The sequence below is a fragment of the Chrysemys picta genome, chromosome 5 (genome assembly GCF_011386835.1).
Source record: "Chrysemys picta bellii isolate R12L10 chromosome 5, ASM1138683v2, whole genome shotgun sequence".
Taxonomy (NCBI): domain Eukaryota; kingdom Metazoa; phylum Chordata; order Testudines; family Emydidae; genus Chrysemys; species Chrysemys picta.
The window spans coordinates 91,207,111-91,231,950 of record NC_088795.1 but is presented as its reverse complement, the minus strand read 5'-3'; the positions used below and the strand labels follow the sequence as shown (position 1 = coordinate 91,231,950).

Below are 24,840 nucleotides of genomic sequence, written 5' to 3'. Positions count from 1 at the left end.
AACAGATTCAGGGTGGGGGCTGAGTGCAGTGGGTGTGAGGGGAGCTCCCCCAGAGGGACCTGCCAGGGGGCCAGGTGAGCCCAGCAGTGTTTAACTGGAGCGGCTCCCAGGTAGGGTGACCAGATGTGCCGATTTTATAGGGACAGTCCCGATTTTGGGGTCTTTTTCTTATATAGGCTCATATTACCCCCCGTCCCGATTTTTCACACTTGCTGTCTGGTCACCCTATTCCCAGGAAGCATCCAGCAGGCAGATCCCTCTGGCCCCTTCCTAGGGTCGGGTCAAGGGGAGCGGGGCTGCCTGCGGCCGGAGTCCACAAGCCCCGCCCCAGCACGCAGCAGAGCGAGACCTCCTGCTAATTCTCTGTGTGCTCAGGGCAGGGGCAGGGCTACGCTCTGCAGGCTCATGCCGGCCCGGCGGCGGGCCCCGTGGGCTGACGCCACCACGCCGGGAACTCAGCTGCGCGCTGCCCCAGGGAGGAAAGGTGAGTGGCGCCGGCGGAGCCGGCTTGCCGCCGTCCCCCGAGACCCCTGGTATAAAGGTATCATGGCTGAGGGCACGCAGTGTCACATGTGCACAGCTGATGGGGGGCGGAGATTCTGGGCTCCACTCGCGCCTCCCAGTGGGGCGGGGAGACTGCCCGGGCCTCCCTCTCAGCTCGGAGGTGGCTGGCCCCGCCTCCCTTTCCCCACAGCAATAGCTCGGCTCCGCGGCTGGGGCGGTGCTCAGACCCGCGTGGTCCCGGTTGCATAGGGGCGGCTGGTAGGCCCAGTTCCGTGCCGTGTCCATGAGCAGGGGAGACTCTGGGCCATGCCGCCCGTGCTCAGCGCCCTCTGGCTGCTGCTGGTCGCCGCGTTCCTCGCCGCGCTGCTGCTGCAGGTCCGGCGTGGGGGGCCCGGACCCAGGCCCGGCCTCTTCCAGGATCTGATCCGCTACGGGAAGACCAAGAGTGGCTGCGGGCAGCGCCCAGCCTGGCTGCGGCTTCTGTATTTGCCCAAGAGGTGAGGGGAGGTTGCCTCCGGCCGGGAAAGCGCCGGGTCTGTTAGCCCGTCCCCGGCACAGGGACTCTGTCCGTCCCCTCTCTGTCCCCTTCCGCTCGGGCAGTGTGGCTGTGCTGGGAAGGCTGGTACCGGCCCTTCCCCATACCCCCGGCTATGGAGAACCCCACGCTTGCCATGCAGCCCTTAGCTCTGAGAGCGGGGTGTGCTTGTGCAACAGACCCCTTCTATAACCGTGTAAAGGGCTGCAGGAATGGTGCCAGTCCAGTCTGGCCTTGGAAAGTCGTGAGATTGGCTTGAAAATCTTATGGGTTTTTAAATGTTTGTTTGTTTGAATTAATGTTGGGTTATGTTTTTTTGTGGTCATCTAGTGGTTTCTGGGCTTTGATATACACTCCTAATGTTTTCCAGTTTTTCCCTGTAATCATGGGAGCTGGAAATGTAGGTTTGTTTTGTTTTATAATGAAAACTCAGGTTACCATGTAATCCCATGACTCCAGAAGCTGGAGCTTTAAGAACCCACCAGATATTGTGAGACTGTGACAGATATACATAGCTGTACATAGATTACATTTTTATGTATCTATTTGGGGCACTTAAGTTTTAATAGAACCCCCTTATGTTTTTTTAGCAAATTTGACTACTAAATTGTTTATAGTTAATGATTTTCATTAAATAGTTTTTTTGTTTTGATTATTTACAGACTTTTTTTTGGAAAAGGGCCCATTTTGTCTTCAGAATAGCTGCAAAGAAACCAAGAATTTTTTTAAATACTTTTATAATGTTTAACTGCTTAATTTTTTTAGCTTTTGCAAAGTTAACTTTTTACTTTTTTTTTTTTTAAATTACTTGCTTATTTTTTAAAATGACATTTTAATTAACTTAGATTTTATTATTTTAAGTATTGTTTTAGGGATTTAAATTCCCCATGTTTGCACTTACTTTTGCCATTACACCCAACCCTTAGGGCTTTTAACCAGTCTTCCAATTTCTTTGTCTGCTGCTTGTCTGCTTGGCTGGGCCCAATCCTGCTTTTTTGTTGAACCGCCCCTTTTCATGTGCACAGGCTTTGTTTCACTACCAATTTAGCAAGGAGGGTGGGCTCCTTAACTAGCCCCCACCCTTCCTCGTCCCTTTCCTTTTTGTAATTACCCATAGGGTGCTCTTTTTGTAGTTGGGGGTGCCGTACATATGATCACCTCCCCCTTCACCTGCTGGACCTCTCCTTGGTCATAATGAGGGTCACTATAGAGGTGCAACAAGGTTCCGCCCAAAATTGAGGATCCTCACAAAGGGAGAGATCAAAGCCCTCATCCGAATCATCCCCCGTGAGGCTCGCCGGACCGAACGCATGGCCAACTGACGTTTTAACTTTTAATTTTTTTTTTATGGCAAGGACACTGCTGTTGCAGCGTCTGGCGAACACAAATCGGTAAATTTTTGACAAGTGTTTGAAGCACTGGTACTTGCTTAGCCAGTGCTTTCAGGCGGGTGCATTTTGCTTTTTCCGCCTGAAAGTCCTGTCTTAAAGCCTGTAACTTGTCCTGGGCATAGGCTTGGGTTGCTGCCTGATTAGTAATTTGTGCTTTTAGTTCCTCAATTTCCACTAGCAATCGGGCACACGCCTTGGGCCTTCTCCCCAACTCCTCTTTTTGTCCCGACAACATTTGATACCACATGGCTGCTGCAGTTCAAATTAATTCCACAGCTGCCCCTTGGTTCTTACCCTCCTGCTTTTTATACTTGGCATATAGGTTTAACAAATTCTGCCAAGTTTGCACCCTTCTCTGAAGCGCCGCCGCAGAACCCCAGGGATTGTATCCCACCTTGGTGAGAGCCTTTTCCAGCTGGGAGAGGCTTTCACCCCCTCTTTGAAAGAGGCAGCAGGATTCCGTTCCTCTTTGCTGCATCCCCCGTGGCTCGGGCATCAGGTTCACCTGCCTCCCATGATGCCAGCTGACCGGGCAGCCGGACTACCATGTCCGCGCTCCCTAATACCCGTACGTCCGGTCTCGAACCCATCGCTGATACCATTGCCCACGACTGTGGGACTCCCGAGTCCACAGCTGTAGCCTTCTGTTTCCTGAACATGAAGTATCAGAGGGGTAGCCGTGTTAGTCTGAATCTGTAAAAAGCAACAGAGGGTCCTGTGGCACCTTTAAGACTAACAGAAGTATTGGGAGCATAAGCTTTCGTGGGTAAGAACCTCACTTCTTCAGATGCAAGTGAAGAAGTGAGGTTCTTACCCACGAAAGCTTATGCTCCCAATACTTCTGTTAGTCTTAAAGGTGCCACAGGACCCTCTGTTGCTTTTTCCTGAACATGTTGTTACAATCCCTTAGTACAACTTTTAAGATTTTTTTAAAATTTTTTGAGGTTTTACGTAGCCCACGCCAGCGCCGGGGCTTCCACTGTTACCCTGCTGGACCAGAGGCAGAGACGCTAAGCCTCCCTCCATATTACTCAGCCTACTACCACCGAGGGTTCTGTGGAATTGCTTCCACAGTTCATACACCAAATACAAAACCCCTCCCAGGGGCAGAATGAGAAACCCTAAGTTCTTCTTTTATGCTCAGTCATGCTACTGCTGAGGGCGTATGAACCGAGGATATCTGTCGTGTGGAGCAAGGGTCTCGAAGCCCACCTCCTGTTGCCTGGCAGTCATACGACCCGGGGTTGACCCACCTGCACCCTTCCCCTGCCGACCAGGGTGGAGAGAGGAATGCTAAACCCCTCTCCGGTTTTCAGCCATGCTATGACTGAGGGTGGGGCACACCTGTAATTATAAAATCCTCAACATGAAATACCAACAGTGCCAAGTGTCTAAATTTTAAAGCTTTATTAATAAAATAACAGCGGAGAGTGATGGCCAGGTATGAAAATCATCAGACTCATACCTAGAGTAGGAAGACGCGATTAGGTTTATTTTGTTTTTCTTATGGCTTGTGGATTCCTCTGTGCTAACCCCAGATGCTTTTGTTGTTTGTAACCTTTAAGCTGAAACCCCAAAAAAACTATTTTGGGTGCTTAATTTTTGGAATTGCTCTTTTAAAAATCTAGCAATAGCCTGAGTTTTCAGATGTATTTTCTTTTTCTTGTTTTTAATAAAATTTACCTTTTTTTTTTTTTTTAAAGAACGGGATTTGGATTTTTGTGTCTTAAGAGGTTTGTGCACGTTTTCTAATTAGCTGGTGGCAACAGCTGATTTCTTTGTTTTCCTTTCTCAGCTCTTCCTGGGGGAGGGGGGTGAAAGGGCTTGAGGGTACTCCACAGGAAGGAATTCCCAAGTGCGCCTTTGTGGGTTCCAAGGTGTTTTGCATTTGGGTGATGGCAGCATCTACCCAGCCAAGGTCAGAGTAAAGAAAAACTGTAACCTTGGGAGTTGCAGGCCCCCACCTTCTACACTCCAAGTGCCAGAGTGGGGAATCCGCCTTGACAAGAGCCATCTACGTGCCGTGCCCTGGTCTGAATCCTGATTGTGAGGCATCCAGGATGTTGGCTGATGTAACATGTTGTTGGAGCTTGGTGGTTGCTGTTTTCTCAGTTGTTTTGCCCAGGAACAGAAGGTTAGAGATGAGACAGTAGTTGGAGAGCAATCTTCAGAATCAAGTAATGGGGCTTCTTGAGGATTGGGTAAACTATAGAATTTTTAGGTGTGTTTCTCTGAAGGTGGCCTTGACTATTTCCACTGGTTGTGGTCATAGTTCTTCATTGGCAATGAACCAACCACAAATGACACGGATTCATTTAATAGGTTGTAGCTGTAATATTTTTCAGGGCTTCTTGAACATGGGCATATGTGAGGAGGCCCAAACTTTGCCGGGGTGCTAGGGCAGATAATAGTCGGGGGGAGGGGGATTTTCCTTTCCAGTTAGTCCCTCTATATTCAGTTGATCAGTGACATATGCTGACAGCTCTTTACAATGGTGGATGCTTGGGTCTGGTGTCTGGGCTGTGCAAACTGGGTTGATTAGCTGGTTTTCTGTGTGAAATGTCTATGCTGGCCGTGATTCTGCCATACTGATTTGCGGAGTAAAAGGCTCATTTTGCCTCCTTTATTGCAGTGGCATAGTCCTGTAAGCGTTTGTGCTGCTGGCAGAGGGATTTAGAATGTTTTTTTTGGACCATTGATGTCCTGATTTTGCGTATGTTACCTGCTGTAGTTCACCTGTGAACTGTGGTGGTGATCTTATTTGGTGTGAGTGAGGGCAAGTGGACAGTTGGCAGCCAAGGCCTCAACAGTAGTGGGCCACAGGTGACCATACTGTTGTACTAACTAATTGGCACTTTAGCCTTGTATTTGAGTGGCTTGTTCTCCTAGGGAGAGTTGAATACCTATAGAGTTTAGAGGTCTTCAGGGGCGGACCATCTCTGGTTGCTCCCTATCCTGGTGGGAAGGAGGGAAAAGCTCTGATCTTTGCCTGGGTCAGACCATATTCATCTGGGTAGACAAATCCTGAGTTTCTTATCTTAGTTTTCCTCCCTGCTTCTTTTATCAGACTTTCTTCATACATTATAAAGAAGCAAAGAGACACAAATTACAAGTCACCTTTGAAGAAACAAAAACAACAACAAAAAGAGGGCTATACACAGACGTTTTTGGAACGTTTATGCTTAGGTTGTCCTTTCTTTCTTTTTCTTTCTTTATAAACTTCATCTTGAAAACTCTGGCCTGCAAACATGCATGTGTGTAACTTTGTTACCACAAATAGTTCCACTGACTTCAGTGGGGCTACTCATGATAGTAGAGGTAAGCCCATAAATCAATATTTTTAAGATTCGGGCTTAGGTACAATAAAGCAATTGCATTTCAGGGTTGTGATTTAAGAGTCTCACTTCTGTTTTGAGAATTGAAATGTTGGTGTTATCAGGTTTTATAAAAAAAAATAAATGGAGCCTAAATTCATCATTGGGTGTAATTTTGCTGACTGTGGAATTACACCAGGATTGATTGGCCCATGAAGATTTCTGTTAGGTGTTTGAAAATGATCTTTCATATGTTTTTAAGAGTCAGAAAACATGTTTGGGTCAAACATTCTCCTGCGGTATTTACAACCCAACATAGGAGCATTGTGCTAGTGTGGGAGAAAGTGAGTTAAAGCATAGGACTGGGAGTCAGACCAGAATTTAATCTGTCTTGTCTGGCTTGCTGCATGACTATGAGCAAGTCAATTAAACTGTATGGTTTTTATCTCTGTGAAACGGGATAATATTAAAAATAACCTACATTACAGAAGCATTGCCTTGCTTACTTCATTAATATCTGTAATGTGCTTCTGATTCATAGCACTTCTGTAGGGCCATTCAATCATTATTATTTCAGTAGAAACAAGTCTATTTTATTGTCCAAACTAAGGAAAATGCAGAAAGTAAGAAAAGTGAAAAGTAAATTAGATAAAAACTTGAATTTTAAAAAAAATCCTAATGTATTACTAAAAACACACAAGTAATTTGTGTCTTCTTCAGACCTGGGAAGCTACCTAGTCTAAAATTACCTTGTTGATAAGTAAAAGATTCTTATTAGATGTGGTAGTTTTCTGCTTGGCCCTCAAAATTGCTTACTGTAGAGCTAGTCAGTTGATACAAGTAGCACATTGTACAAGTGCACAAGTTTAGCAAATCACTCTCAGCTCAAACAAATATAATACATTGCTTAAAATAAGACCTAACATAAGAATGGCTATACCGGGTCAGACCAAAGGTCCATTTAGCCCAGTATCCTGTCTTCCAATAGTGGTCAATGCCAGGAGCTTCAGAGGGAATGAACAGAATAGGTAATCATCAAGTGATCCATCCCCTGTCGCTCATTCTGGCAAACAGAGGCTAGGGACACATTGCTGCCCATCCTGGCTGACAGCCATCAATGGACCTATCCTCCATGAATGTATCTAGTTCTTTTTTCAACCCTGTTATAGTCTTGGCCTGCACAACATCCTCTGGCAAGGAGTTCCACAGGTTGACTGTGCGTTGTGTGAAGAAATACTTTCTTTTGTTTGTTTTAAACCTGCTGCCAATTAATTTCATTTGGTGACCCCTAGTTCTTGTGTTATGAGAAGGAGTAAATAACACTTCCTTGTTTACTTTCTCCACACCAGTCATGATTTTATAGACCTCTATCATAACCCCCTTTAGTCTTCTCTTTTTCAAGCTGAAAAGTCCCATTCTTATTAATCTCTCCTTAAGACTCATTGCAATTCTCCAGAATGACCTGAATGATTTTGAAGATGTTATCTAAGGCTACCTGGCTGTCTGTCTAGACATGCAATGACCTTCACCACCATTATTTCTAAGTGCATCATACTTATTTATGGGTTTTATTCTCTGAAATCTCTGGGAAATACCACATTTTTCTGGATGGGGAGCTAAGGCAGAGAGATCACATGACTTGCCAAAGTTCACAAAGGAAATCTGTGTCTGAATTGGGAATTGAACCTGGATCTCTTGAGTGCGCTATCAACTAGAGAATCCTTCCCACAAGGTTAGAGAAGAGGGTTAGGCTCCTAGGCTTCTGGCTTCTAGTCCCAGCCCTGCAACTGGGCATAGCTACTACTACTGCACAGTATTGTGAGGCCAAATTAATCCTTTATGCACACTATTCCCCCATAATGGTAATGAAACTCAGTGAATTTGCGCTAATAGAATTTTCCAATGCATTTTCCATTGTGAAAGTGTGATTTACGTCACAGGAAAGTAGCCATCGATTTGGCTCCAAAACTGGCAGACCGTTGGGTACGTGGACCTTGACACTGCTCCAGACCTTTAAGGGAAGTTCCACATCACAAAAGGTGCAAATTTATGCTAACAGGGTTGTCATTAACTTGCCCAATAAAGTCCTGTGGAATTGTGGGAGGATGTGACTCAGTGGAAAGCATCCTTTGTCTCCCTTATCTTCCCCCCCCCCTTCCTCCTCCTCTCCATGGAGCTCATTTTGAGTGTCAACGAAGAGACTTCTTTTGCAGGGTTGTGTGAAAGGTGGTATGATGTCATAAGTGGTGAATGCCATGTCTTTGTACCCCTGCCTAGGAGTAGGCATTCTGTAGTCTTTTATCTTCTCTGCATGTGGAGGCAGGAGGGAAGATTTGGTCCTGAATGTCCCAGAGCATTTTGGAGGCAAGGTTGCCTATAGGATACTGTAATAGCACTAGGACATCTTAAATTAATTGGCTTTGCAGTGCTATCTGCAGCAGAGCCAACACACTGTAATTGAGAATTCAGTCCCCTTTGCCTCTGCGACAGTAGCTAAGCAACTCTTTTAAGTAGCCTTAGTAGTAGTTGCACTCTGCTCTTTACATTAAAAAGATAAATGTTTTTGAACCAGTACACCTGGCCAGTTTTTTTAAATATTAGCATTTGATAGACCTGTCTGGGCTATTAAATGTGTACCTAGAGATTTCACTCAATTTAATAAAATGACTAGAAAGAACACAGGTGTTGTAATGATGCTCACTCTGTAATACGGTAACACCTTGTTAAATAGAACCTTCTAATGACTATATTCCCATGTAAACGAAAGCTAACTGTTGTAATGATTGTTTTGTTTCTGATGTGTTAAAAACTGCCTAAACAAATAAATAGTTTAAAATACACATGCACCTGCACACACGTACATGTGTGTTTGTGCTGTTGTTTATGGAAATATAGTCATAACACTGAACCAACCAGCTATTAAAATAACTCTAGTGGAAAAACCCTTGGGAGGGGCTTAGAGAAGAGAGGGAAGAGTGTGCCCATTATCTACCTCTTCAGCCTCTGTTCCTTTCCCCACACAAACTTTCCACTGCTGGGGGCCTCCCCAAGAGTCTAAGATGTCCATATCAAACAAGACTTGAGTTTGACTTGAATATGGACTAAGTGGAGACCTGGTTTGCAGAAGAACTCATAGCAGTTTGAGTTCTGTTTGTCCTTAAGCCCAAAGTGCTACTTTACTATAACAATCCCTACTGTGTGGCTATGTTGTTTGCTCAGAGACTGAAGTACGAAGAGTGTTTTCAGATAAATTAAATCTGTACCTGCTTGGTCTGCCTGCTGTAAGCGAGCGAATGGTTTCTCTGTGCACAATGAAGCTCTCCATCTGTGTGAGTGACTTTGTATTGCTGTTTGAGAGAGAATGTTGTAGAATGCTGATCAGAGGCTGATAGCCTGCTCCCAAATGATAGCGTCAGCACTGGGTACAAGTCCAATACTGTTATGGAGCACTCTTGTCTATCCAGAGAAATTAAAGTTCACAGCTGAGATCTGTCAACACTGTAGAACATACCCATTTTAAGTGATTACGAGAATTCCAACACTGAAGAAAGGAGTGATAAGAAAAAAATGATTGAAAAATCCAGAAAGTTAATACTGATGCTTCTTTCTTCCACAGGTGGTTTTCTCACTTTTATATTCTTTCTGTGGTCTGGAATGGCTTCCTGCTCCTATTGCTTATTCAAGCTTTGTTCCTAGCAAGACCTTTCCCGATATGGCTTCAGGATTTGCTCAGTGCTCTTGGTGGAGCTTCGCAGAACCAGGATGTGGGCAAGTACTCCACATGTTATGGACAGATGCACAGATGATGTAACGCAGAACTGGTATACTCTCCTGACCTTCCTTTGAGAATGCATTAGCTACTTATCCCTAATTTATAAATTTATACTATGGCTGTCAATCGCAGTTAACTCACGCAATTAACTAAAAAAAATTAATCACGATTTTAAAAATTTCTGTTTTAATAATACTGTTAAACAATAATAGAATACTAATTTAAATTTATTAAATATTTTGATGTTTTTTTACATTTTCAAATGTATTGATTTCAATTACAACACAGAATACAAAGTGTACAGTGCTCACTTTATATTATTTTTATACAAATATTTGCACTCTAAAAATAATAAAGAAATAGTATTTTTCAGTTTACCTCATACAAATACTGTAGTGCAGTCTTTATCATGAAAGTGCAACTTATAAATGTAGATTATTTTTTTGGTTACATAACTGCACTCAAACCCAAAACAATGTAAAACTTTAGAGCCTACAAGTCCACTCAGTTCTTCTTGTTCAGCCAAGCGTTAAGACAAACAACTTGTTTTACATTTACATTTGATAATGCTGCCCGCTTCTTATTTACAGTGTCACCAGAAAGTGAGAACAGGCATTCGCATCGCACTTTTGTAGCCAGAGTTGCAAGATATATATATAGTACATGCCAGATGTGCTAAACATCCATATGCCCCTTCATGCTTCGGCCACCATTCCAGAGGACATGCTTCCACGCTGATGGCATTCGTTTTAAAAAAGAAAAAAGTGTTAATTAACTTTGTGACTGAACTCCATGGGGGAGAATTGTATGTCTCCTGCTGTTTTACCTGCATTCTGCCATATATTTCATGTTATAGCAGTCTCAGATGATGACCCAGCACATGTTGTTCATTTTAAGAATACTTTCTCTGCAGATTTGACAAAACGCAAAGAAGGTACCAATGCGAGCTATCTAAAGATAGCTACAGCACTAGGCCCAAGGTTTAAGAATCTGAAGTGCCTTCCAAAATCTGTGAGGGACGAGGTTTGGAACATGCTTTCAGATGTCTTAAAAGAACAACTCTCCAATGCAGAAACTACAGAATCCAAACCACCAAAAAAGAAAATCAACCTGTTGGTGGCATCTGACTCAGATAATGAAAATGAACATATGTCGGTCTGCACTGCTTTGGATCATTATTGAGCAGAACCCGTCATCAGCATGGATGCATGTCCTTGGAATGGTGGTCGAAGCATGAAGGGGCATATGAATGTTTAGCACATCTGGCACGTATATATCTTGCAACGCCGGCTACAACAGTGCCATGTGAACGCCTGTTCTCACTTTCACTGACATAAGCCTTACGCCTTTCGTGGAGGTGGAGTTAGGATTTCAGTGTAGAAGAGCACTTACGTTGGCGGGAGCAAGGCTGTAGTGTAGACACGACATAGTTAGGTCGACATAAGCTGTCTTACGTCGACCTAGCTATAGTGTAAACCAGAGGTGGGCAAACTATGGCCCGTGGGCCACATCTGGCCCACAGGACCCTCCTGCCCGGCCCCTGAGCTCCTGGCCTAGGAGGCTAGCCCCCGGCCCCTCCCCCGCAGCCTCAGCTTGCCCCGCTGCCAGCGCAATGCTCTGTGTGGCGGGGCTGCGAGCTCCTGGGGCAGTGCATATGCAGAGCTGTGGCCTGACCCAGTGCTCTGTGCTGCGCAGTGGTGTGGCTGGCTCCCGCCAGACGGCGCAGCTGCCTATCCTACTGCTCTGGGCGGCGCAGCTGTAGTGCCACCAGCCACCGATGCTCCAGGCAGTGCGGTAAGGGGGCAGGGAGCAGGGGGGGTTGGATAGAGGGCAGGGGAGTTCGGGGTGGTGGTGGTGGTCGGGATGGGGTTGTGGATAGGGGGCGGTCAGAGGGCAGGAAACGGGGGGGTTGAATGGGGGTAGTGGTCCTGGGGGGGACAGTCAGGAAGGGGGGGGGCTGGATGGGGAGACAGGGGGCAGTTAGGGGTCCCCGGGGGGGCAGTCAGGAATGAGAGGAGGGGTTGGATGGCCGGTGGGGGGGCAGTCAGGAGCGGGGGTTCCAATGACACCTCACATGACTTACCTTGTACAAAATACATCAGAATTATGCCATAATCAGATCATCATAATATCACTGTGAAGAATATGGGGTAAGAAGTACAGGTCAGGAAACCAAGGCATCGTTGGCCTTGTTCAAGGCTTACCATTATTCAACACTCCTTTTCTAGAAGTAATCCTTCCTTTATTTAGACAGAAGAAACTAATGGAAAGGATGTTCCAGAATAATCTCTTGGTTTAATTGATTTGCTTTGCTGTCCACTTTTAAAACTTTTTTTGCCCTGTACAATTGTTTTTAGGATATATAAAGAGTATTTCATAAATTTTAAAAATATATTCCTTTGTTTTTTCTCACTGTAAATATCTGGCCTTTCTTTTATTTTACCTTAGCAAGAAAAATGGGGAGGACCTGTGCAGCTCTCCCTTCCCCCAACTCAGAGGGGAGGGGATGCTGATTCTCAGCCTTAATTAAAAAAAAAAAAAAAGACCCCCCCCCTTTATCTTAATACATCATCAAATGCAATAAAAGCAACAACAACAAAAAGTATTTTGCTTTAAAATTCACCTTTAGCACATTCAGTCAACTGAAAAAAAAAATACTTCTGCCTGAAAAATGAGTCAGTAAATCTTGTATCAGCTCAGAGGTTCTAGCCAACACTTGAAAAAAACAAAGTCCAGTTTTATTGGATGTTTTCACATTTTGGATATCTGAGGTTTTTCTGTGCAACTGAAAGATTAAAAAACCCTCTTAAAAGTTTGTTTACATCATGCATTTGACAATTTGTGTGTAGTCCATTTCACTATAGTCTGTTTTCTATTTTTGTGTGGTTCTTTCAGACACCAACAGAGGAAAGAGAAGCAGTTTTTTTTTTTTTTTTTAAATAGGCAAATTGGGGAATTTGGAGGTAGTTCTTACAACTGCCTTCACTTTTAACTTTTTTTTTAAATTTAAATTACCATTTTTCAAGTTGTCAGTGTTCCTTTTGCAACACTAATAATAAGACAAATGCTAAATGTGCTCATCATCGCAACATGCGGGTGCCATATACGCAAATTAAAAAGCATCCTTTCTGTCCAAAAGGACTTGCTCTCCATCTTTCAAGGCAGTCATCTTAAAAATACACACACTGATTTTCTTTTTTCTCTCGTTCCTGCTTTTCAGGTTCCATAGCTGATGTCCTCTCGATAATTTTAAAATTAATGCAAATTAAATTATAGTGAAAACTGTTTTCCAGACGGAATTCAGAGCTGTGTTTGTGAAGAGAAAGAGTTTGAGATTGTCACTTCTGTTTGACTTGTAGGTGACAAACACCTGTCAGCCCTCTTGGTTCTCATGCTCCTGTGGCTACACAGCTTTCGAAGGCTCATAGAGTGCCTCTGCATCAGTGTCTTCTCCAGTGGTGTCATTCACATCGTACAGTACTGCTTTGCACTTGGGTACTATATTGTTATTGGCTTAACGGTGCTGTGTCAAGTGCCAGCTAATGTCAGCAATGGTGAGTGCCTCTTTAGTGCTAACCATAGTTGCAGCTTCTTTTTAATTTGTTTCTAGTATCACAAGATGGTTTGGTGAGGGTGGGAGTAGGGGGATGGGTGAGCGAGAGATTAGTAGTATGCCTAATCTTTTCACCTTCTAAAGCTCTATCTACAGAGTGTTTTTGTGTACAGGTGAATGTGAGATAGGTATTTGATGAGATCTATAAAAGTACTTACTGCAGTTACTTAAAGTCAGACTTATTAGTCAGCACATGACATCACATGCACGCCTGTAGTATGTATCCTAGTTCTGCTCTGCATGTGGTTTCTCCTTATAGCTCAGTACCATTGTTTGCTGTATGCCACCATGTCCCTTAGACTCCCAGGCCCAACACATCATGTCTTTGTCAATGAGGTGCTTCCACTTTATGAAGGAACCTCCAGCTCAGCAGAGGTCAGGATCTCCCTGGTTACATGGCTATTATAGTCTGAAGTTTCTCTTTGCTATGGGCCCTCCTTTAAATATGAGCCTGCCCCATGGCCAGCACCTTTGTCTGTCTACTTAGTTCTTGGCCTCCAGTCACCCATCTAGTATCCAATCGTCTCCTTTCTCTTTGCTACTTGGGCCAGTTAAGTATCCACAAATCCTGTAGAGCTCTTTGAATGATGTGACTTGTTTCTGCCAACATGTTGCACCAAGTCCTACAGTTGAGCTGCTGTTTGCTCTGCTGCATAGGTACATGATGAACCAAAATGCCCAAACTGCCTGGTGTGCTTTTCACATGACTAATTTTTCTTATGTGGTCAGCACTAGGTACAGAATTTAAGCTATCTTAGAGGTAGCTTTTGTCCTCCATGCTGATTTTACAGCACTTTTAGAATGATTTTGGTGCAAACAAAGCCTTTTCTAGGTGGCACTGTCTGGGTGCATTTTCTACCTTCCTAATCATGGCATTCCACAGAGATGGTGCATTGGCATAAGCACTGGGGCCCATCCATAGTGCAAATTTCTAACAAATCAGAGTAATCTGTTCTAACGATTTTTTTTTTTAATTGCTAGTATAGATCAGGCAACACAGTTCTGTAATGCTATCTTGACCTGAGCTATGGCACTGTCTTCTAACATGGTGATAAGAATACATTTTTATAAATACTGCCACAGTCAAAAATATGTTAGAATATGGAGGGCTGAACCAAATGGTGACCCTTTCTGCTTGTAGTATGCACCATCCCTTATTCCTACAGCTACTGATTAAAAACAAAACTGACTAATTATACTGGTCTACAATTTTTGAGAAGTCGTCTGCTTCAGAGATAAAATGTGCTATTTATTATGTATTTTGATGTGCTGAAGTCAAATATGACAATTAAAATAACTGGCTACTGTTTCTAAGATATTTAAGTTTTTACATTTTATGTCTATGTATATTGTGTAGATAGTAGAGTTTTAATCATAAATTGTAAACCTAGGTCTTTTCATGTGTTTATGGTTGCTTTACATGATATTTCACCTGTCCTGTTTATGTAACACTTTAAAAATCAGCAAAAGGGTTATATAAATAAAATTTATTATGAAACAAAAGGCAAAAAACTATTCTGTACATAGTTTAGTCCTATTCAGTGTCTACTCGGCTCTTCTTGGCTTGTCTCTTGTATTCATTAAATGGAGCTGTGACATTGTGCAGTCTATATGGTTTTATAAAAACTTGATAATAAGTCAATATAATGTAACTGAGATAGTTTTAGAGAAAATACGGTAATAAGTGAATGTAAGTAACTGGGATATGCCTCATGCAAAAGGTCTCTTGTAAGGTATCATTACAAAGCTTATAATCTACTGAGTGTGATCATCTGATTTGTATAAATGTACCACTCTTGTATCTAAAACTAGAAATATAAAATGTAACTCTGAGGGCCTATTGTAATTGTGTAAAGTGTGGACCATTAATGATGGTTTGGAATCTTGATGACTCCCATTGTCTGCAGATGGCTGTATTTACCTGTGAGTCTTCCTGTATATGTGTGTGCTGGCAAGTGAGTAATGAAGTCTTGCAGTGACATGTGATCATGTCACCTGAACTGGAATCCATCTTTAACCTGGTGCTTTTCCAGTGAGGGGGGGTGGAAACCCAGAGAGACAAAGAGTTCCCGCCTTATGCAAAAGAGATATAAAGGGGGGGAAGAGAACAGAGAAGGGGAGAAGCCATCAAGAAGAATCCCCTAGCTACCACCTGAGCTGCAACAAGAGCTGTACCAGGGGAAAGAATTGTGCCCAGGCCTGGAAGGTGTCCAGTCTGAGAAAAACTTACTGAAACATCTCTGAGGGTGAGATTATCTGTATTTAGTTTGATTAGGCATAGATTTGCGCATTTTATTTTATTTTGCTTGGTGACTTACTTTGTTCTGTCTGTTACTACTTTGAACCACTTAAATCCTACTGTCTGTATTTAATAAAATCACTTTTTGTTTAGTAATTTACTCAGAGTATGTATTAATACCTGGGGGAGCAAACAACTGTGCATATCTCTCTATCAGTGTTATAGAGGGCGAACAATTTATGAGTTTGCCCTGCATAAGCTTTATGCAGGGTGAAACGGATTTATTTGGGTTTAGACCCCATTGGGAGTTGAGCATCTGAGTGCTAAAGACAAGCGCACTTCTGTACGCTGTTTTCAGGTAACTTGCAGCTTTGGGACAAGTGATTCAGACCCTGGGTCTGTGTCTGGAGCCAAACAGGAGTGGCTGGCTCAGCAAGACAGGGTGCTGGAGTCCTGAGCTGGCAGGGAAAACAGAAGCAGGGGTAGTCTTTGCACATCGGGTGGCAGCTCCCAAGGGGGTTTCTGTGATCCAACCCGTCACAGGAGCATCTCTTGTCACTGTCCAGCAATAGTCTGCAAGCATTGCTGGGCTCCATTTGCCCTGATAGTGTTTCTCCATTGTTGCAATGTCCTGGTGAAATCGCTCACCGTGCTCGTCGCTCACTGCTCCACAGTTCGGTGGAAAAAAATCTAGATGAGAGTGCAAAAATTGTATCTTTAGTGACATGTTGCAACCAAGGCTTTTGTATGCCTTGAAGAGGTTTTCCACCAACAACCTGTAGTTGTCTGCATTGTTGTTTCCGAGAAAATTTATTGCCACTAACTGGAAGGCTTTCTATGCCGTCTTTTCCTTGCCACGCAGTGCATGGTCAGATGCATCATCTCAAAGAAGTTCACGAATCTGAGGACCAACAAAGACCCCTTCCTTTATCTTAGCTTCACTTAACCTTGGAAATTTTCCACAGAGGTACTTGAAAGCTGCTTGTGTTTTGTCAATGGCCTTGACAAAGTTCTTCATCAGACCCAGCTTGATGTGTAAGGGTGGTAACAAAATCTTCCTTGATTCAACAAGTGGGGGATGCTGAACACTTTTCCTCCCAGGCTCCAATGACTGTCGGAGTGGCCAATCTTTCTTGATGTAGTGGGAATCTCTTGCACGACTATCCCATTCGCAGAGAAAACAGCAGTACTTTGTGTATCCAGTCTGCAGACCAAGCAAGAGAGCAACAACCTTCAAATCGCCACAAAGCTGCCACTGATGTTGGTCATAGTTTAGGCACCTCAAAAGTTGTTTCATGTTGTCATAGGTTTCCTTCATATGGACTGCATGACCAACTGGAATTGATGGCAAAACATTGCCATTATGCAGTAAAACAGCTTTAAGACTCGTCTTCGATGAATCAATGAACAGTCTCCACTCAGCTGGATCGTGAACGATGTTGAGAGCTGCCATCACACCATTGATGTTGTTACAGGCTACAAGATCACCTTCCATGAAGAAGAATGGGACAAGATCCTTTTGACAGTCACGGAACATGGAAACCCTAACATCACTTGCCAGGAGATTCCACTGCTGTAGTCTGGAGCCCAACAGCTCTGCCTTACTCTTGGGTAGTTCCAAATCCCTGACAAGGTCATTCAGCTCCCCTTGTGTTATGAGGTGTGGTTCAGAGCAGGAGGTTGGGAGAAAATGTGGGTCCTGTGACATTGATGGTTCAGGACCAGAAGTTTCATCCTCTTCCTCGTCTGACTCAAGAGAATGATTCTGGTGCATCAGGAAACGGCAGTCCTTCTCCGTGGAGTACTGGGCGTATAGCTGATGGAATGTTTGGATAATGCACAGTCCACTTTTTCTTCTTTGACACAGCTTTCTCAACTGGAGGCACCATGCAGAAGTAACAATTGCTGGTATGATCTGTTGGCTCTCTCCAAATCATTGGCACTGCAAAAGGCATAGATTTCCTTTTCCTGTTCAACCACTGGTGAAGATATGCTGCAACACTTGTACAACAAATGTGTGGGGCCCACCTCTTGTCCTGATCTCCAATTTTGCAGCCAAAATAAAGGTGATAGGCTTTCTTAACCATAGTGGTTATACTGCGCTTTTGTGATGCAAAAGTCACTTCACCACAAACATAGCAGAAGTTATCTGCACTGTTCACACAAGTACGAGGCATCTCTGCTCACTTTGGCTAAACAGAAATGTGTCCCTTTGCAAAATCAAACACTGACAAATAAGAGAGCACACCACTGTATGATTTCTAGAGCTGATATAGGGCAATTTGTTCAGCAGAGTGATGTAAGCTTTGTTATGATTGCATCATCCATGACTTCTAGGAATAACATGATGCAATTCATATCATATATGACGCAATACCAGCTTCAGATTGCATCATTCATTGTTTTGCCTAAAAAGCAAGTACTGTCCAAACCCAGTCATAGATTTATTCATAGATCCAGTCAAAGATGTATTTTAGTCATTTCTGGTTTAAATTGAGATCCCTTCCCTTTATAACTCACTTATCCTCCGCCATTCCCAAGTCAAGGGTCATATATACTGACCCAATAGCATATCTTGAAAACTAGAGCCAATCAACAATTTTAAGCATCATTTTCGTTCTCAGTGACCCAGAATTAAAGTTTGACTACATTTATTTCAGAAGCATTTTTGCTGTAGAGCAGTGTTATAACTTGCAGTAGCAGGCAGTTAAAAATAAAGGTCTGCAGCAATTCAGAACTAGGGTGTGGTTCACTGTCTGCATAAGTTGTGTTTAAAAGTTCCCTTCACCATTATTCAAGAAAAGAGGGGAGTACACTGGGAAAAGCTGCAAGGTTAAATATATACAAGCTGAACTTTTTTTGAGATGGTTGTTGGTGAGGTTCAATGCAGACTTTTTTTCTAATCTTGTATTAATAGGCATTCTATTTTCATTTTTAATTCAGGAAAAGACCTCTTTATGCAAATCTGCTGGTACCACATCCTAGGAATTATGATGTACATTTGGGCCTCTGTTCACCAACATAGATGCCATGTGATTCTAGCTAATCTTAGAAAAAGTAAATCAGGTGAGATGTTTCACTTCTTGGAGCTGTTTGTAATTTTTTCCATTAAAAATTTTGTGTCACAATGAATCTGTGTAGAGCCTTAGAACACTGGTATTTTCCAAAAACTCAGTGAAATGAATGCTGATGTGAATATGTATCTATGTAGATCATTTTCCAAGGGATTAAATTAGTCTATCTGGAAGAGACATGAGCTGGTGATATATAGTTATTCACAGTATGCAAGGTTTAAAACAAAGTTCATAGTTGTATTATCCTGAATAGAAATGTCTAAAATGTGTTAGGAATTTTAGGTAATTGATAACTAATAATCACATCTGTCATTTATAAATGGAGAGACTGATACGCAGAGGCTACAGAAGAAATTACTTTCCTGAGCCATGATTAGAAATTCTCACTCGATACTTAGACCTCACTTCTTAAAGTAACATTAGACATTGTATTGGGAATGAGCTAAGGTGACATTCATAACACTAGACTTTTTGTATTGGGAATGAGTTAAGGTCACCATTTTCAAACCTGAGTGGCTAAAATTTGGCTCCTTAATCCATATGTAGGCACGTAATAAAAGTGGTGTGAGTCTTTTTCAGAAGTGCTTAGCACCCACAAATCTCACTGAAGTCCGTGGGAACTGCAGGTGCTCAGCATTACTCCGTAATTATACATAAATATGGATTAAGAGTTAGAGCATGTATTTAAAACAAGCTTTATCAACTAACTTTTTTCTTTCTTTAAATTGCAGGAAAGGTAGTAAACTTGAACCACAGCATTCCTTTTGGAGACTGGTTTGAGAGAGTATCTTGCCCACATTATTTTGCTGAACTCCTAATATATGTATCCTTGGCCATCACATTTGGATTTCAAAACTTAACATGGTGGCTTGTAGTGATGTTTGTGTTGTTTAACCAGGCATTGGCTGCAGTTCTGTGCCAGGAGTTCTATGTGAACAAATTCAGCTGCTACCCAACACATCGAAAAGCATTTATACCATTTCTTTTTTAGAACCTTTATTTTTGTTAAATATATCTTTAATGTAACCTGTGAAATGCTGTTTAAAAGGTAATGGAAGACTGAGGTTCTCAGGAGTATGGTGTAATGCAACTGCTACAGAAGGTGTGGTGAAACAATACTGACTGTCTGATTCCAGCTCAAAGCTACACAGGATTTTAATGAAAAAAGTTTCATTTTGATTTAATGATAAAGGATCTGTGACAGATTTTCGGTTACCAATTTGCCTGAGGCATCCGGTGATCAGGCTGAGGCCACAGGATCTTTAGGGAGGAGATGACGAAACACACCAAGTGTCTAAATTTTAAAGCTTTATTAATAAAATAACAGCAGAGAGTGATGTGTGCTCCCCACGTCACTCAGAGGAAGGAAGAATGCGTTAGTGCCACAAGCCCTAACCCACTTTCATACTCACACATGCTCTACCCAAGGCTGACCAAGCCTGGGTGTAACGTAAGAAGAAGCGGGGGCAGGAGAGGGTGGATGGGAATTCTGTCCTGTGCGCACAGGTTGTCCAGGGTCCGCTGCGATCTCCGAATTACTCCAGCTCTCAGGAGGGTTTTTAAGTCCAGGGTTCCTTTGGGGGTGTTTCGTTCTGTGACTTCTGTTCCTGGTGTTCTTTGTACCAGTCCAAACTGGCTTTCTGTGGTCTCAACTTTCCCAAAACACACCAGCTCCAGGGACGCACATCTCTGCTTCCCGCCTCTCTCCTCCCCCGCCCCCCCACTGTCTCGCCTGTGTTTTCCATCTCTGCAGCCCTGGTTCAATGTACTTTTTCTTTCCTCATGGCTGTCTGTGGCTAAGTGAGAGATTAACGCAGCTGCAGATTTCTTCTCTAGTGCCATGACCTTGGACTGGGGCCAGTGTAGCGTCTTACTGTCGAACTGAGCTAGCTAGCTACAGTGTTGAGTTAACCTGTTCTCTGCTCTCTTCCTCCTTTCCCTTTGGCCTTTTGCAGCCTGCAACATTCCTCACTCACCTTTGACTCTTCCCAAAATGCCCTGTGATGCTTGCAACAGCTTTAGTAATATACAATGATGACCTGCCTCCCACAGGGGGACCCCTTGAGGGAGGGGGCCATTGGGGTGTGACATAGCTACAGTATATACAATCTGAACTGTACGTGGTATTAAAGACCTCAGTTAAAATTCAAGAACTGCTGATGTTTAACATTTGTATTTTTGACATTCATGTTTAATATTTAAACCACTTTCATTGCTGTTATGTAGCAAGCCAAAATGTGTGCCTGTATTTTATATGTGTAACACACATGTATGTAGGGAAGGGAAGTTGCTCAAAGTGAGGAGAAACCACTGTATTTCATCTTTTAACTAATATTTTAAAAGAAAACTATACTCATCCCCCACACACCGTGGCCATTAAATCTATTAAAAGAAGCTAACTGTTAAGGAATATGGTGCATTGCCTCTAAATATTTTCCTATGGATAATTTTGAAAGTAGTTGGTATTCTTAGAGGAGAGTGAGTATGGGATTAATGGGGAGAGGAAACCAGGATATTTCGAATATAAGGATAAGGGACCCCCACTTATGACTGTTTCATTTTTTGCTAATATATATTTATCTGTTTCAATTCACATCTTTCAGAAATACCAAATACAATAAAAGGTTGAGAAATCTCTTTGATGGGAAGGATGGGTATTCCACTGACTGATGCTCATTCTCAGTAGCAGAAATAAATCTACTTTTTAGGCAATAGAAGTCAGTGGCTGTGTTTGACCAGCTTGTTGGAACAGGAATGTCTCCATGCTGATTCTTTGTATAAGCAGTTTGTACCTCAGGGTCTGAGGAAAGATTGGGTTACTGTTTTTTTAGAGCAGAACGGCCTTATGACTGAAACCACAAGGATGCAGGGGAGAGCAGGCAAACTCTCACCCTTAGACACTTTGGATTTGTTTGGTATCTCTTTAAAACAGAATCCAGTCTCTGAGCTGATGGTGGCGGCGGATCCACAAGCAAGCATACAGGAGAGCGTGTAGATGTTCATAGCACAGAGGAAGAACAGGAGTACTTGTGGCACCTTAGAGACTAACAAATTTATTAGAGCATAAGCTTTCATGGACTACAGCCCACTTCTTCGGATGCATATAGAATGGAACATATATTGAGGAGATATATATACACACATACAGAGAGCATAAACAGGTGGGAGTTGTCTTACCAACTCCGAGAGGCCAATTAATTAAGAGAAAAAAAACTTTTGAAGTGATAATCAAGCTAGCCCAGTACAGACAGTTTGATAAGAAGTGTGAGAATACTTACAAGGGGAGATAGATTCAATGTTTGTAATGGCTCAGCCATTCCCAGTCCTTATTCAAACCGGAGTTGATTGTGTCTAGTTTGCATATCAATTCTAGCTCCGCAGTCTCTCGTTGGAGTCTGTTTTTGAAGTTTTTCTGTTGTAATATAGCCACCCGCAGGTCTGTCACTGAATGACCAGACAGGTTAAAGTGTTCTCCCACTGGTTTTTGAGTATTTTGATTCCTGATGTCAGATTTGTGTCCATTAATTCTTTTGCGTAGAGACTGTCCGGTTTGGCCAATGTACATGGCAGAGGGGCATTGCTGGCACATGATGGCATATATCACATTGGTAGATGTGCAGGTGAACGAGCCCCTGATGGTATGGCTGATGTGATTAGGTCCTATGATGATGTCACTTGAATAGATATGTGGACAGAGTTGGCATCGGGGTTTGTTACAAGGATAGGTTCCTGGGTTAGAGGTTTTGTTCAGTGATGTGTGGTTGCTGGTGAGTATTTGCTTTAGGTTGGGGGGTTGTCTGTAAGCGAGGACAGGTCTGTCTCCCAAGATCTGTGAGAGTAAAGGATCATCTTTCAGGATAGGTTGTAGATCTCTGATGATGCGCTGGAGAGGTTTTAGTTGGGGGCTGAAGGTGACAGCTAGTGGTGTTCTGTTATTTTCTTTGTTGGGCCTGTCTTGTAGGAGGTGACTTCTGGGTACTCGTCTGGCTCTGTCAATCTGTTTTTTCACTTCAGCAGGTGGGTATTGTAGTTTTAAGAATGCTTGATAGAGATCTTGTAGGTGCTTGTCTCTATCCGAGGGATTGGAGCAAATGCGGTTATATCTTAGAGCTTGGCTGTAGACAATGGATCGTGTGGTGTCCTGGATGGAAGCTGGAGGCATGTAGGTAAGTGTAGCGGTCAGTAGGTTTCCGGTATAGGGTGGTATTTATGTGACCATCGCTTATTAGCACAGTAGTGTCCAGGAAATGGACCGCTTGTGTGGATTGATCTAGGCTGAGGTTGATGGTGGGATGGAAATTATTGAAATCATGGTGAAATTCCTCAAGGGCTTCTTTTCCATGGGTCCAGATGATGAAGATGTCAGCCTAGATCAATCCACACAAGCGGTCCATTTCCTGGACACTACTGTGCTAATAAGCGATGGTCACATAAATACCACCCTATACCGGAAACAAGGGAGGGGGAAGATTTGCTCCATAGTTGGTAGCAATGAGGACACACCTGGCCAGCCGAGGGATTCAGTGAGACAAGAGGCATGGTATGACCAAGATACTTACAAACACTGACTTGTAACAAATTTGGTGTTACTGTTAAGGTTTAACCTTCTAATGTATTTGATTTTGATGTCAACCCTGATAAAAAGATCAAAGTGTATGACTGATACAGAGCCTGGAAACATTTGGGAATAATACCTAAAATCACATTGTATGCTAGAGAGCTTTAGGATAGTGAAATGTTACAACCGATACCTGTAAGCAATTGTGAAACTTGGCAATGCAGAGAAACCTTTATAAATGTAGTCTGCTGTATAGAGAAGGAAACTGAGGCACACTACCACATTGCTGTCGTGGCTAAATGCCAAAGTAATTATACCTTTGAGAGCATTAATGTCTATATTGATGTAACAGAGAGAGAATACTTTCAGAAAATGAAGGTAGCTGTATATAAAGAGCCTGATTTAGTCAGACATGATTTTGATAAACTATTTCTGTTGTACACTAATACTTGTGATGTAAACTGAAAGTGCAGTAATATAGGTCCTAGAATGGAAAATTCTTGTGAGGCATTCAGCAGTGTCTAGGGACACCCCTTTCTGCATCAGTTTTGTGTGGGGTGTGTGACGCTGTATGGATTCTGGGAGACACTTGAGGATATTATGAATATTGTAAAACTGCAATGAGTTGTGCCAGATATGCCACGTAAGATATCTGCAAAAATGTTATAGTTTGCTAAATACAATAATCTCATGTATGTGTTTGTATCACATTTGTATTTTGGGTTATACATATGTATCTATGTCTGTATTACAAAACTTGTGCTATGCTTCTGGGTGACATCCCCAGACAGTTTGGGCATCAGCTCTGCCTAGCCTAGGGATCCAATCCCTCACACAATGCACTCCTTTTAGATGGGCCTATTAAGGACCATCAGCTATACAATTGACCCATTGAGAGAAGTCAGAGGATACACCTTATGACTCAGCAAGGCATGCATAGGTATGCCTATGGCCAGAAAAGGCTTCCAGGCCACTGCTGGGCAGTTTTTGTGTGAAACAAAGGAAGCACAAGCCACATGGCAAAAGACTATAAAAGGCAGCTGCATCTTCTCCATTTTGTCTTCAATCCTGCTTCTGACCTCTCGAGGAACTTTGCTAAAAACCAAAGCTCTGAACAAAGGACTGAATGACCCATCCAAGCTGTGGATGTACTCCAGATACTTGACTTAAGCCAGCGGTTTATTCCATCACTGTTACAAACCTGAACCAAGAACTTTGCCATTACTGTATGTAACTGATTCCTTTAACCAATTTTAACTCTCACCTTTCTTTCTTTTTATGAATAAACCTTCAGATTTTAGATACTAAAGGATTGGCATCAGCGTGACTTTTGGGTAAGATCTAAGTTTTTTTAAGAAGAACCAATTATTTGATGAGACTGGTTGTAAAGAACCACTCATCTCTGAATCCACTGTTTTTGGTGGTGATATAAGAACTGGAATGCCTGAGGAAACTGCCTTTGTTTTCTTGTTAGCCAGTGTGGTGAAACAGAAGTTTACTTTTGTTGCTGGTTTGGTATATCCTATAGGTGATTAGCCACCAGTCTTGGGGTGTATCTGCCCTATTTCTCAGCAGTTCGTCCTGATTTTGGTATCCTCATTTGTGACCCACTGAGGCACGATTACAACTGGACCCAGGCTGGAAGGGTGTCTGACCTGTGAAGAAGATTATTAGAACCATAGGGTGAGAACTTACATGCAACCACTTTCTTTAGTGTATTAAGCTTAGTTTGCGTGCTCTGTTTTATTTTCTTAGCAGACAGAACGAGGCAGATTACTATCTCCTTAACTACTTAAAATACACTTGTTATAGTTAATAAATTTATTTCTGGTTTACAATA

The 24,840-nt window shown here is 42.7% G+C and overlaps 1 protein-coding gene across 2 annotated transcripts; it reads left to right on the top strand.

Moving 5' to 3' along the window:
- The first annotated feature begins 669 nt into the window (after window positions 1–669).
- SRD5A3 (steroid 5 alpha-reductase 3) lies at window positions 670–24,840 on the top strand. 2 transcript variants are annotated; one of them, XR_010601858.1, is made up of 6 exons: window positions 670–1,001; window positions 9,361–9,512; window positions 12,876–13,070; window positions 18,312–18,434; window positions 19,174–21,603; window positions 22,863–24,840. XR_010601858.1 is itself a non-coding variant. In XM_005299113.4 (5 exons), exons 1-5 carry the CDS (start codon window positions 811–813, stop codon window positions 19,431–19,433), a joined length of 921 nt encoding a protein of 306 aa, XP_005299170.2. In that variant the 5' UTR covers window positions 670–810; the 3' UTR covers window positions 19,434–24,840. The 2 variants fall into 2 exon arrangements, 1 of the variants encoding a protein (XP_005299170.2); XM_005299113.4 differs by having other exon boundaries at window positions 19,174–24,840.